The sequence below is a fragment of the Lates calcarifer genome, linkage group LG21 (genome assembly GCF_001640805.2).
Source record: "Lates calcarifer isolate ASB-BC8 linkage group LG21, TLL_Latcal_v3, whole genome shotgun sequence".
Taxonomy (NCBI): Eukaryota; Metazoa; Chordata; class Actinopteri; family Centropomidae; genus Lates; species Lates calcarifer.
The window spans coordinates 24,771,314-24,784,609 of NC_066853.1; the positions used below are offsets into that span (position 1 = coordinate 24,771,314).

Below are 13,296 nucleotides of genomic sequence, written 5' to 3' on the forward strand. Positions count from 1 at the left end.
TAAACACTACATGATAATATTTTAGTAAAACAAAACTTTTGAAAGATTACATTTTTGTCTATAATAGTCGTAAACAGTGATAGGACAAATCCTTGTGGCAGACCTTAAACTATAGAGCTCATAAGTCGTTGACACCATCTAAGAAATCTAAACAGAAGGGAGAGACGCCTGTGGAGGTAACGCTAGTAACTTATTTATGCAACAAGGCCAACATTTTGGGGCCCACGTCACTGGTTTCCACGGTGGGCTGATCTAGCGCTGCTCTTCCGGTGGAGACGTGGCTCTGTACTGCTGCCATATTGACGCTAGCTGGCTAACAATCATACAACTGGAAGTCAGCTGCATATTCGCACCTTGCTATTCCAGTGTGATTAGAAATCCCCCAAAGCAGGAAACGCGAGAGACTGAAGATCGTCGTACAGTAGAGAGAGACCAAAATGGTAAGTGACAGTCGAAAATCATGATATTTTCCTGGCTTTTATCGGGCCTAGCAATTATCACAACATTGGCTAATCTGGCAAGTAGCTAAAGCTAGTTAGGTATCAGTTAGCTAGCTTCTTCGGGAACGAAATAAGAGAAAATACAAACTCTCTTTCTCCTGGGTTGACCACGTCAACGAAATATTAACTTGCTAAAGTTAAGTAAATTAACCGTTGTTTCATTATACAGAGCCAAATTTCATGTGAATAGGCGACATTGTGTGTGCAGACATTGCTGACGTTAACTAGCTTTACAAGCTAGCGCTTGGGTTAGCTCCTGTCAGTAGCCGGATCCGAGCTAACGTTACCTGCTGTCAGATTGTCCTCAGCCAGACAACACTGGATACTGTGCTTAAACAAACGATAATCATATCTACATTTTATGGTCATTATGCTTAACCAAGTGCGACAATTCATGTCTTGGATTATCAACATTACACAGTTGTTGCTTAGCCATGTCAAGTTGAGATACATAGCACTCGGGGTCTTTCATTCCCAGCCTCAGCCATTGTCAACGTGGAAGGAATGCAGTTCCCTCATTCATTTATCAACGTGAAGTTAAGTGTTATTCATCGCCATCTTACTTATATTAAGCTAAAATGAAATTTCTGTGTAAATTAACTTATTGCTGTGGTCACGTATTGTACCTGTTCACGATCGCTGCCGATAACTCTGGCGTGATGAGAACGTTTTACTAAGTACCATTCAAAATTATGTTGATTCGAAGCTGGTTTTGCTTCTTCGTAGGCATAAATAAAACGTTAAGCTACTCAATGCCTGCTGAGTCACTACTTACACTGTTAAATTCGGCATACATGTTGTCTCTGCTGCTGGAATTATTGAAGTAAAATGTCAACTTTTACGCGAGGCTGCCAGCTACTCCCTCTTCTGAGTAACTCATGTGTTTACCGAATTTGTTCAATGTGTAATTTCTAAAGCTCTGTAGGCACAATACTCATGTTTTCTCTTCACTGTAGGTGCTGTTGGCAGCGGCGGTGTGCACCAAGGCCGGCAAGGCCATTGTATCGCGGCAGTTTGTGGAGATGACCCGAACACGTATTGAGGGTCTCCTGGCTGCATTTCCTAAACTGATGAACACGGGCAAGCAGCACACCTTTGTGGAAACAGACAGTGTTCGCTACGTGTACCAGCCACTCGAGAAACTCTACATGGTCCTCATCACCACCAAGAACAGCAACATCCTAGAGGACCTAGAGACACTCAGACTCTTCTCCCGAGTGGTAAGAAATAATGGGTCTGATATTCTGACTTTATAATATTAAATCATGTCCATCATCAGTGACCGGTAAAGTTAACATTATCAGATGGCAGTGTGCCAACAAGATGAAGAAATGACAAATTCTACTTTAGGCCAGTAACTGCAGGAACAGCAAATTAAAAGTAATGCGAACACTGGTACAAGACAAAACATTTAATACTTGACATTGTCCCTTAGCAGTAAAATTAAAAATGAATAAAATGTAGCTTTCTCTCAGTTTATTTTAAATCAAAAATAAATAAAGATGTGTACTTTTTCATACATTGCATTCAGTTGCTATGACCTGCCACCAGTTTCATGTGGTCTCTCTTTGAGTTGTTCTACCATGCACAAAGCAACCTCCAGCATCTCACTGTATATTGATGGCATATAGATTGTAGATATCCAACAGTATCTCAATTTGAAACCTAAACCTGAAATGGACTACAGTCTGCATTTATTTTTTTCCTGATCTTAATTACTACACTGTCATGTAGTGCTTGACAAGGACAGATACCTGCCCTAAAAAAAACTTAGCACCCTGTAAAGCCATCAAGTATTTAGCTCACTTAGCAAGCAGAATAAATTTGTTGACAAACTGAATTTATTTCCACCATTGCTTTTCTCTTCACTGTCTGATAAACATCATCATTGCAAAGGTAATATGATACCTTTTTGACTTTTCAAACTATTTCAGTTTAGTTTATTTTCCTTTTATTCAAGGTTTTTCTCTAAAATGGAAGGACTTTAATTACAATCCAAAATAGGGCGGAAAAAAGATTTAACAATTAAAAAAGTTGGGTTTTTTGGCCCTCATCCCGCTCCTTTAAATGTTTGTCAGTACTGTGTCCAATCTGATACTTATCTTCACGTTACTTAAAACAACCATATGTAATTATTTTACCTCAAAGTAACAGCTTGAGAATCATTTTGATATTACACTGACCTGTAATGGAGAGAATGGTGCCTATGTCACTCCCAGTCACGTCCCAAATGCCTGTTCTTGCTCTAACTTTAGTGAGCAGGTACAATCTCCCTCCAGAAGTGTGTAAATCAATGATAGTCAGGAGTTTAAACTGCCAGAATCAGACCCAGCAAGTTCGAGAGTAATGACAAACTGTGGATCAGTTAAAAAGACTTTGAAGTCATTAAAAAAATAGTGTCCATTTCTGATATCCAGTGAGGAAATAACAAGAATTATAAACAGAGTTTGTTACAGCATCAGCACTTCCAGCTCTGGAAGCTTGGGAGCATGAGATGTATACACCATTTGGCTGTGTTTCGGTGGGACTGTGCAATTGGAGCTTGGACCAAGCAATAGACAGACTTTGTTTTCTGTAGATGAAAACCGCTTAACAGAACTAATTACCACTTGTGGCTGTAGAGGGTGCTGTTGCTCAGCAAAGTTACATTTTGTAATTTTAAATGTTGATTAAATAGTTTATGTAACTAACACATTCAAATGATACAGCGCTATACTATTTGATCTCACATGCCTTATTTTTTATTAGCTTCTTGATCTAAATACTGAAAGTCATGGTTCAAAAGCTTAAATTTATAAGCTTAAATTACTGATTTGAAATATGAATAAAAGTGGAATGAAAGAATGATAGTGAAGTGACACAATCTGCTAGAAAGAGGACATCTCATTCTGTTAGATTTGTTGGAACTGAACAAACTCAGTTCATTTATGATTGTACAGTGGTGTTATAGAACAGTCAGTCCTGACAGCAGCGTGCAAAGAGCACATAAACTGTCAACAGCCATGGCCATAGTCACAACTGACTTGAAGTACGGCTAGCAACATTTGTCATTTTAACCTGCAAAAGTGACACTCAGCACCACCTAAAAAGAAGAAGGAGCTTGCTGAATGTTTCCTTCACTGCTTTACTAATGGTTATCATTGTTGGAGCTTAGTGAGTCTGAGTTCAGACATTGAATGTGGAAAAATGCACAATCTCTCACCACTGAGCCTAAATGATATTTCACATTCACACATGCTAATTTTCACTGGTTTATGCAGCATAATGCTGGAGAGCCTGGATGTCTTAAAGGAGAGGAGCACAACACTAGCAGGCAGAGATGGATAAAATACAGCAGAGCACATTAATGAAAGGATCAGGTTTTAATCAGTTTTATTGTAGGCCATACTAAACCATTGAAATATACCTGGATTGGCCCTAGTACCATTCTTAAGGATTGGCTTTATACATCTCTAATTAACAGATAACAATAAGTGACCTTTTCTTATTTAATATATGTGATGACTGGGTGATAAAGGGTCATCATTACAGCTGATCAAACATCTATATTAATAAAAAGAGCTTCAATCTCTCCTATTAATACTGTACAGCAGCTGCCATTTCTTTGACATGTTTAAAGTTGCAAGTGTTTTTCTGAGACAGATGGAGGGTGCATTCATGCAACAAAAATATTCAGAAAACAAGCAGTATTGATTACGTTTAGCAAAAAAGACCATTCCTTAAACACTCGAACAGTGTTTCATTCTGGATCTGGAGTGAAATAATACTACAAGACAATTTTATAGTGCTCAGTAATATTTTTTACAAACATCATGATTAGTGTGGTTGTTCGCAGTCAAGCTTGTTATGTGTTTCCATTTCTAAAACTTCACATCTCTTTGTTAAAATGTTTGGTCTGGTTCAGTTGACTGATAATAATTTCTTTTCCCTACCTGTTTAGATCCCAGAATACTGTCGTGTGCTGGAGGAGAGCGAAATATCAGAGCACTGTTTTGACCTGATCTTTGCCTTCGATGAGATCGTGGCATTAGGCTACAGAGAGAACGTTAACCTGGCTCAGATTCGCACCTTCACAGAGATGGATTCCCATGAGGAGAAGGTTTTCCGAGCTGTCAGAGAGGTGAGATGTCACTGTTATGACTTTATTGGATAAAATTAGGTTTAGCAATCGCTGCAGGGGAACTGGGTCATTGAGGTGACAAAATAGGGGGATGCTATAAAGAAACAGAAAGAAGATGTGCATTTGCAAGCATGAATATACTTAATGGTTTAATACCATTACACAGGTATCTGCAGATAAATACCCCACCACACACTTCTAGTGGGTCATTTGTGATGATTGAGAGGGATTACTTTTGTAAGATTTTTTAAAGGAAATTCCTGTATATTATACCTTGTTAATGTTGTTTTATTCCTCTTGTACTCAGACCCAGGAAAGAGAGGCTAAGGCAGAGATGAGGAGGAAGGCCAAGGAGCTGCAGCAGGCTAGGAGGGATGCTGAGCGCTCTGGAAAGAAAGTGCCAGCTTTCGGTGGCTTCGGCAGCGCTGGCATGACCAGCGTCTCCTCAGGGTCCATCATCACAGACACTATTGTTGAGCCAGAGAAACCTAAGATTACACCTGCTCCTGTCAGGTACAACTACAACAAATGCACAAATCAGCTACTTTTTGTTTTGAACATTGTTGCTGTTGTATTGGTTTGCATTACAATGCACTTGGACTTTTTTTCTTTTTCAGACCAAGTGGACCCAGTAAGGCTCTGAAACTGGGTGCTAAAGGGAAAGAAGTGGACAACTTTGTTGACAAACTCAAGTCTGAGGGTGAAACCATCATGCCCACCACAGGAAAGAGAGGCTCAGATGTATCAAAGGCGCTGCCACCACCAGTCAATGTGGAGAGGTACAGACAAAACATGGTCTAAATGATTATCTAAAAGTACTTTCCAGTCAAGTGACCATAGTTTTCCATTTCATAAATCAAAGATTGGGCAGGGCTGTCATTTCCTTAAATTAATGGTGCTTCACGGTTTGCATCTTGTCATTAAAAGAGAGAGAGAGGAGATAGTGAAGATTTTATCCAATCATATAACATGACTTAGCTCTTAGTTTTGTTTTAAATGACAATTAAACAGTTAAAGTACAAAAGTCATGCAAATATGTATTTATAATTTTTTGACTTTACTAACTCTACAAGCACTGATTAAGATGGGGATAGGGAAGAAATTTCAAATAACAAATGTGATTGCAGCTAATGCAGCATGACTGGTTACATAGTGCCATATACTTATGCCATGAATATGAAGTGAATAATATCATAAAGAAATATGTGAGAGTAATTCAGCTAAGCTCATGCCAAACTCTCCTCTGAAATTGTCTGCTTTTTCCTCTGTATTCAATAAATTCAATGCAGTACTTGCACAACATTCGAAAAGATGTAGACATACTCAAACCAAGTTTTTCATGAAGCAGTTTTAAACCCAATGAACTGAGAAATATTCATGGTTCATTTATGATGGAATAATATGTTGGTTTGGCTGAGTATGGAGAAGATATCTGGCTTCTTTGCATTTAGCATTGTCCATCTAAAATGTGTTTGTCTGACTGTAAAACCAATAGCTGAACCACTGTCCATCATTTTGCATTCATTAGATTCTCATTTCCATTGAGGAAATAAGTAACCCTTGCTTTTAATGGAGATTTATACTTTTCCATGTGTGTTCAGTGTCCATGTCACAGATTTGATCTCTAGAGGCGCTATGAGATAGGAAGAGTCAGCTCATGCTAATGATCCTGAGTCATGACAGTCCCATGAGCTGCAGTGGGTTTGCATAGGCTCTGTAAACATTTATGTAAGAGTTAACAAGACCATCGTAAGTGAGGCGGCTAATACAGCCAGTTGTTATCTATGTTGAAATAATTTGATAACTTAATTTCACACACAACATTTAGCACAAATGTCAGTAATGTCATATTTTTTTCCAAAAAAGTTTTATTATTAAATCCAGTACTATTCAGTATATCTACTTATATATTGTTCGGTTGTGTTTCCTCCCCAGTGTACACCTGCGGGTAGAAGAGAAGATCTCGCTGACTTGTGGACGTGACGGTGGTCTACAGAACATGGAGGTGCTGGGCATGGTGACGCTCCGAGTCACAGACGACAAGAATGGTCGCATTCGCCTTGTCATCAACAATAATGACAACAAAGGACTGCAGCTGCAAGTAGGTCAACACATATCACATAGTGACAGTCATTTAAAAAGGGGTGGATTGTAAAAGCAGTGCATTAAATAGCCTGTTACTAAAAGAAGCTAATGCCCTCACAGTTTCTGTACTATTGATGGACACAGTTGGTGCACAGAACTTCAGAATGTAATAGTGTAATAAGTTACAGTGACAGTCATGTTTCTTCTTTACTCAGACACATCCCAATGTGGACAAGAAGTTGTTTACAGCGGAGTCAGTGATTGGCCTGAAGAATCCAGAGAAGTCGTTCCCTCTCAACAATGATGTTGGTGTGCTGAAGTGGAGACTACAGACCACAGACGAGTCCCTCATACCTCTAACCAGTAAGTTCTAATGCATGTGCTTTATCTGCAGGCTTGTGAAGTAAAGCCAGTTTAAAGCAGTACTGCCTCTCAATGTGTATTTCATGTTGACACATTTACACAGTGGACGTATGCATGTGAAAATGTTAGTGGGGGCAACATCATCATATGCTGACCTTAATAGCTGCTCTGCAAAATTCTCAGTCCCATATAATGGCTTTGATACTGCCATAATAAATGTAATACTCCAGTACAGCTGAACAGTGTCGTGCTGTAGTCTCAGCCCTCCCTCTCTGCTCCTCCTCTCTTCTATCTCACAGTAAACTGCTGGCCTTCAGAGAGTGGCACTGGCTGTGATGTCAACATTGAATATGAGCTGCAGGAGGAGAGCCTCGAGCTCAATGATGTGGTCATCAGCATCCCTGTACCGTAAGTACATCTGCTCCCAAATGTATAATCTCTGACTGACTTTGGCTCATTAAAAGTGACAATTTGTAATTGTACTTCACTCTCACTGTCCTCAGATCTGAGATCTGGTCTTTTATTACAACAAAAATAATGTCAAATTATCTTCCCACAACTGTATGCTTGTGTGATTAATTAAGACGCTGGTGAATATTCAAGTTTTAATTAGAAGTCACTCTTATGCATTATCATGCACATATCATATACAGCAACATTTGTCACCTGTGAAAGTTTGTGGTTTTGTAGACTTAATAGGATGCGGCTGAAATTAGACCAGTGTGACCATAAAATCATCAAGAACAGAATTAGAATTTAGTTTTTGTAGTTTTAAAATGCTTTCCATAATGAAGAAATAATGCAGCTAAGATTCAGAAAGAAGTGTTTTGGAAGCTTACATCACCAGTTGTCTTGTGTCTTACTAACATTCATGCAAGTTAAAATTTTTATGCATTGATATGTTTCTGTTTTCCTTCTCCTCTGCAGATCTGGGGTGGGCGCTCCTGTGATTGGTGATTTGGATGGAGAGTACAAACATGACAGCAGACGAAACGTCCTGGAGTGGTGCCTACCTGTCATCGATGCCAACAACAAGACCGGTAGCCTGGAGTTCAGCATCGCCGGACAGCCCAATGATTTCTTCCCTATCAGTGTGTCCTTTGTGTCCAAGCGCAACTACTGCGACATCCAGGTTGGTTACTGAGCAGAAATGTCATGTGCTTCTGTGTGTGGTTGGAATCTTTTTACTGCTGTCTTCATGCACCTCGCTGTAGTGTCAGTGGCATTGATGAATGCAGTGTTAAACTGTGGGGCTACTGAGTCGAGATCATTTACATTTGTTATTCAGGATCCTAATCTCTAAACCTGAATCAGTTTGGCTGGACTTATAATAACGAGGAAAATGTGTTAATGTTTAACACATTTTCCTGCTGTCCAGTCACTCTTTGTAGTGTATTTAGTACACTGTAACTATTGTTATTCATAAGTGCAATGGTTGGCTGATTAATACAATAGCCATATATTTTTTGAAACTTTAAAATATCTTTTATCTGTATCAGCCACAAAAATCTAGCATTAGTGGGACTGTTTTATGAAACTCTGATTAGCTTTTCTCCATGTTTTTTTGATGTTTCATAGCCGAAATGATTAAAAGATGTTAGCTGCAGCTGTAATACCATTTTACACCTTTCATTTTGACCAACATACTGAGAAAGCCTATCAGACTACACCTACATGCTCACCAAAAGGCATTAAATGATCAGGGACAACCCTCAAAACAGCTCAGGCGACTTTATTACAGTTGGGAGGGATTATGTGTGTCTGGGTTTATTTGTTTTTTTCCATTTTCTCAATAGTGAGCTGTGGTTCATGCAGGTTTTGCTGTCTGAAATGACATTCTCAACACTAACAGTCTGCTGTTAGCCCTTAGGGAGACAGAGAGAGGCAAAAAATTCCTCATCTAAACTGTCTTGAGTTGTGTGAGTAAACTAGGATGTTACACCTGAATCTTTATGAATGCAGACATGCCAATGCCATGACGAATGTAAGAAACTGTGGGTCAAATTTTTCTGTTGATCAAATGTGGTCTATGCACAAAACATGCCCAGTACAGGAGAAGGTAGAGTGTACATTTTATGAAAGACATATCATGGGTAGATATTGTATATATGTGCAGATAAACGTAAAAGAGTTGTAAGCACTGATTGTGCTCAGAAATGTTCCTTATGATAATGTACTTACATGCTGGTAATTGACTTTTTTTTCTTTTTCCCAGGTTACCAAAGTGACTCACGTAGATGGCGACAGCTCTGTTAGATTCTCTTCAGAAACCTCCTTTGTTGTTGACAAATACGAAATCCTGTAAAATATATTCAGAAAACGACAAAATCAAAAAAATCACCAACAAAAAAAAGTCCAAATCTATGCTACAGAGAAAGATTGAAGATTTCTTGCCTGCCCACCCTGTATACTATTTCAGAGACTGTGTACATCGACAGGACTACGTCAGCCCTCTGGCAAAGCCTCTTCCTGTGTTGGAGCAGAGCAGCGGTGGTGTATTTATATGTTTGTATGAGAGAGGATCATCTATATATAGAGTTAATTGAACAGGAAAACCCACACAAAAAGAAAACTACACTGATGCTGTTGTGTTCGCCAAGCAGAACTGTAAAGAGAACTTCAGACAAAGTAGAGGATGACTGCAGGGGTGAGGCCACGAGAGGCCAGTGTCCATCTCATCATCAGTCTATCAGTAAAACCCTGCCAGGTGGTAGAGAAGGAGAACAGGGACCTGAGGCCACTGTATCAGTCTACACTAGAAAGAGCGCTGGTAGTTTAGCATCCCCTGAGAGTCATGCTTCCTCCACAAACTCTCCCTTCACACTCACATTGCAGTGGTTCATCTATTCTTGAATGGGGCTCTTGCTTTCTTTCTTTTCAGATTTTCTTATCCATAATAACTGCAGCATTGTAGCTGTCTCAGCCTGTCGCTCTTTAATCGTTAAACTATTGTGATTTGCTCTATTGATAATCTCACGTCAGATGATGGTTGTTTTTTTTCCTTTCTTGTGAGAACACTGATTTTTCAGTTTTTGTAGCGGTAACACATTGGTTCTTTGCTGAAAAACAATATATGGCTTTGTGCTAAACATATTGTCTGTACTGTCTGCGGTTATCATCAGAAAAATTGTGTCCTTTTATTTTTAACTTTGATATTTTTTACTGTTTGCTGTATAAGTTGTCATTGTTTACCACTAATCTGGATATTGAAATTTGACAGTGAAGAGCAGGACTTTGTAAGGGATTCTCAGCTGCAGGGCAAAGTTAACTACCAGTAAATACATTTGACTTTCACATCTGTTGAATTTTCTTATGACCTTTTTTTGTAGCACCATTGCAGCCACTCCTCACTTTGTCAAACGGAAACGCCATGCCTCACTCTGGTCCATTTAAGTCCAATGATAAGCCCTTAGATATGACGGAATTAAAAGTACTTTGAACGCGGCCCTTAAACGACATACAAGCCCCTAATCTAACATCTGACAAGGCGTTTTAGATCTGCGACGGGAGTGGATGTGTTGGTTTGATAGTGGAACTCCATACACACTAGCAGAGCAGGGATCGCTGACTGCCACTCCCCTCACATCCAAGGTAAGCAGAGCAACTACTGGAGCCCTTGCAGTGAACTCTGCTGCTGACACCCCTGTTCATCCACCCAGTCATCCTTTACATACATTCTCACAGTACAACAACATTATTCAAAATATAATGTTTGTCTTTCATGTTCTTGTTCATGTTTGTTTTTTTTTTCTTCATTTGTACTCCCCAAATTTCAATTTAGCAATGACTGTGTGGATGTGGGGTTGAAAATGGCTATTTTGAGCATTTTTAACTAAATTACTGAAGGGGAATCTTAACATTCCAGTGTACAATTAGAAAAAAAGAATCTTTAATGGAATAAAATGTATTATTGAAAATGTAAGTCTGACTTGGGCTTTTTTGTTGGTAATGCAGTTAGCTTGTCTTACTTGGCACCAGGGATTTAGTTGGAAATTATCAATCAAAAATGTTGCTGTCTTATAGTGTAGCTGTTCCAGCCCTCTGGCTGGGCATCTTAAGACACTGGTTCCGTGTAGGATTCCATTTAGTCTGTTTAGTTATGTGTGTGTGAAGTAGTTTTATCAGTGCCATTAGGCCCTCTTTTACCACGATACCTGTTATTTCTTTAGCTATTCAAAACATGTATCTCCTGGATTATCTCAGTTGGAATTTGAAGGGTTTCATTTTGTTTTGTCTCATGTGGTGACTAATCACACTCCCACACCTTTAAGCCTTGGGAGTGACTCATCCTGTATGCAAAATATCATCCATTAGTATTAACTACGAGGGTCACAGAGGTGGTACTCCACATGGATGACTCATGTCTGGTCTTTATTGTAAAGTGCAGGCTCCTTTAGTGCAGTGATAGCTGCATACAGTATGATCTGTGAGCAGTCTAACCAAAATGTTATCCAGAAAATCATAAGAAAACGAGCCTACAGCCAGCCAGCATGCCGCTCTGTTTAGCTAAAAGCTCAGGCACAGTTGAGCTTTTAGCTAAACTTTATGTCAGCTTGCTAACATGCTGATGTTTAGCAGAATTAATGCTTTCAAAGTACAGTATGTAATATAATAATATATATATGAAACATGTGAGGGGACATTTCTAAAGTTTTTATAAAAAGTACACTGGTAAATGTAGGAAAGCTACATTCAAACATGTTCAGATGATGTTATTAAAGGAACCTCTGCAGTGAGGAAGCAGAGCTTGAATGTTGAAAGTTGGAGGACTTCATTTCCCAGAAATCATGTGATGCAGCCTGCACATATCCATCTCAGTGCACGGTGGTAGACACATAAACACAGTTATGCACAAAGTATATTTTGTAACTTAAGTGTCCAAAGTATTAACTGTGCCCTTAAAGGGATAATCCACCCAAACAGAAATCAAATTATTCAAGTCACCTTGGCTAATTTGAGATATGCTTAATCGCTAAAGCTGCTTCACTGACAGTCAACGAGTGACTGACGTTGCAAACTAAAGTGGTTTTACAGGATATAGGCACATTTTATGTGTTTGTGTTTTCAGCAGCATGGGGTCTAAGGTCAAACAAACACATCACATGTCAAAACAGTCCCTCTCTTATTTCTTAAATCCTGCTAGGTCTTGTTGTGTTAACCTCTTATATGTAATAAAAACATTTTGCCCTGTAGTAAAAAAGTCAGAGCAATGTTCCCAGATCTCAGCATAACCTCAGATTAGTAGAATTTTACACTGCAGTGATCAGTCCTGCTGCATATGTGAATTAGTCTGAATTTATTTAATCTTTTTTTTCACAAGTAAAAACAGCATCAGAGGAGGAGATTTTGGCTTGTAGAGGCTGACTTGGTTTATATTCTGTACATACAGATGGATTACAGCCCTGAAGATGAAGCGGGTCAGATGTTGAGCTGAGACGCTGTGACCCAACAGATGGGTAAATGCTGGGAAATGAGGAGTGTGAGGGGGTGGGAGGGTGAGTCTGAGAGGGGGGAGCAGGGCTTTAAAAGGGTCAGAGGGGATGAGTTCAGGAGAGCTTACCAGCGCCCATATTTGGACTGTGGGGTGTTGTTGGAGGAGGGGAGTGTTAATAGCAGCCCTCCAGTCATAAAAAGAGGGTGTGTCTGTTTTCCGAATGAATGAGCAGGCTGATAAGCTTTGAAAAGGGTCTCAGAGGAGGGAGCGGAGAGGGGAGAGCAGGGCGACACTGGAGCAGACACTGTTGTCTTTGGCATGTTAAACACACAGTCTGCAGGCGGACACCTCACACTGCGGAGCACACGGTGATTCAGTTTTGGATGTTTTGTCTGGATTTGGAATCAGAGGCTCAGCTGAGTGGAGGCCGTTTTCCTGGATGGAGCGTGGAGTTTGAAAAGTTTGGTAACATCTCAGATTTGTTGTCATCCTCTCACCTGGATTCAAGGATGATGCTCAAGAAAGTGCGATTCAAGGTAGGAAAACCCGCCAGTTTGCATGTCACAGTTGTTGCGCATGTATTCTGTACCACCCCCACCATGGAAAGAGAAGTTTCTGTAGAAATCCTATTCAGCTTTAAACTGAGAAACTGTTACACACACCGTTCATGTCTAAACTTCTTATTTCACCTTATACAGTACAATAACATGCTGAGTTTCCCCAGCATTTTTCTTCTCCCATGCTCCCTTCACAGAACTCAAAAAACATCCATCCATCTCCAACCAGTATCAGCT

The 13,296-nt window shown here is 39.6% G+C and overlaps 2 protein-coding genes across 15 annotated transcripts in view; both read left to right on the forward strand.

Annotated features, from left to right (window-relative positions):
- The first annotated feature begins 260 nt into the window (after positions 1-260).
- arcn1b (archain 1b) lies at positions 261-10,990 on the forward strand. The gene is made up of 10 exons (XM_018693281.2): positions 261-440; positions 1,457-1,720; positions 4,441-4,620; positions 4,928-5,133; positions 5,238-5,399; positions 6,556-6,721; positions 6,921-7,068; positions 7,368-7,476; positions 7,996-8,200; positions 9,284-10,990. The coding sequence occupies exons 1-10, from the start codon at positions 438-440 to the stop codon at positions 9,371-9,373; spliced, it is 1,533 nt and encodes a 510-aa protein (XP_018548797.1). The 5' UTR covers positions 261-437; the 3' UTR covers positions 9,374-10,990.
- Positions 10,991-12,743: 1,753 nt separating this feature from the next.
- phldb1b (pleckstrin homology-like domain, family B, member 1b) overlaps positions 12,744-13,296 on the forward strand; it is a 106,211-nt gene continuing 105,658 nt past the window's right edge. For 9 of the 14 annotated variants that reach the window (XM_051065567.1, XM_018693254.2, XM_051065561.1 and 6 more), the window contains exon 1: positions 12,744-13,038. Coding sequence is in view for 13 of the 14 variants with exons in the window: in XM_018693254.2 (XP_018548770.1) it covers positions 12,886-13,038 (153 nt within the window). In the remaining variant the exon portion in view is untranslated. The remainder of the gene's footprint in view (positions 13,039-13,296) is intronic. The other 5 variants (XM_051065562.1, XM_018693265.2, XM_018693266.2 and 2 more) reach the window with 1 other exon arrangement.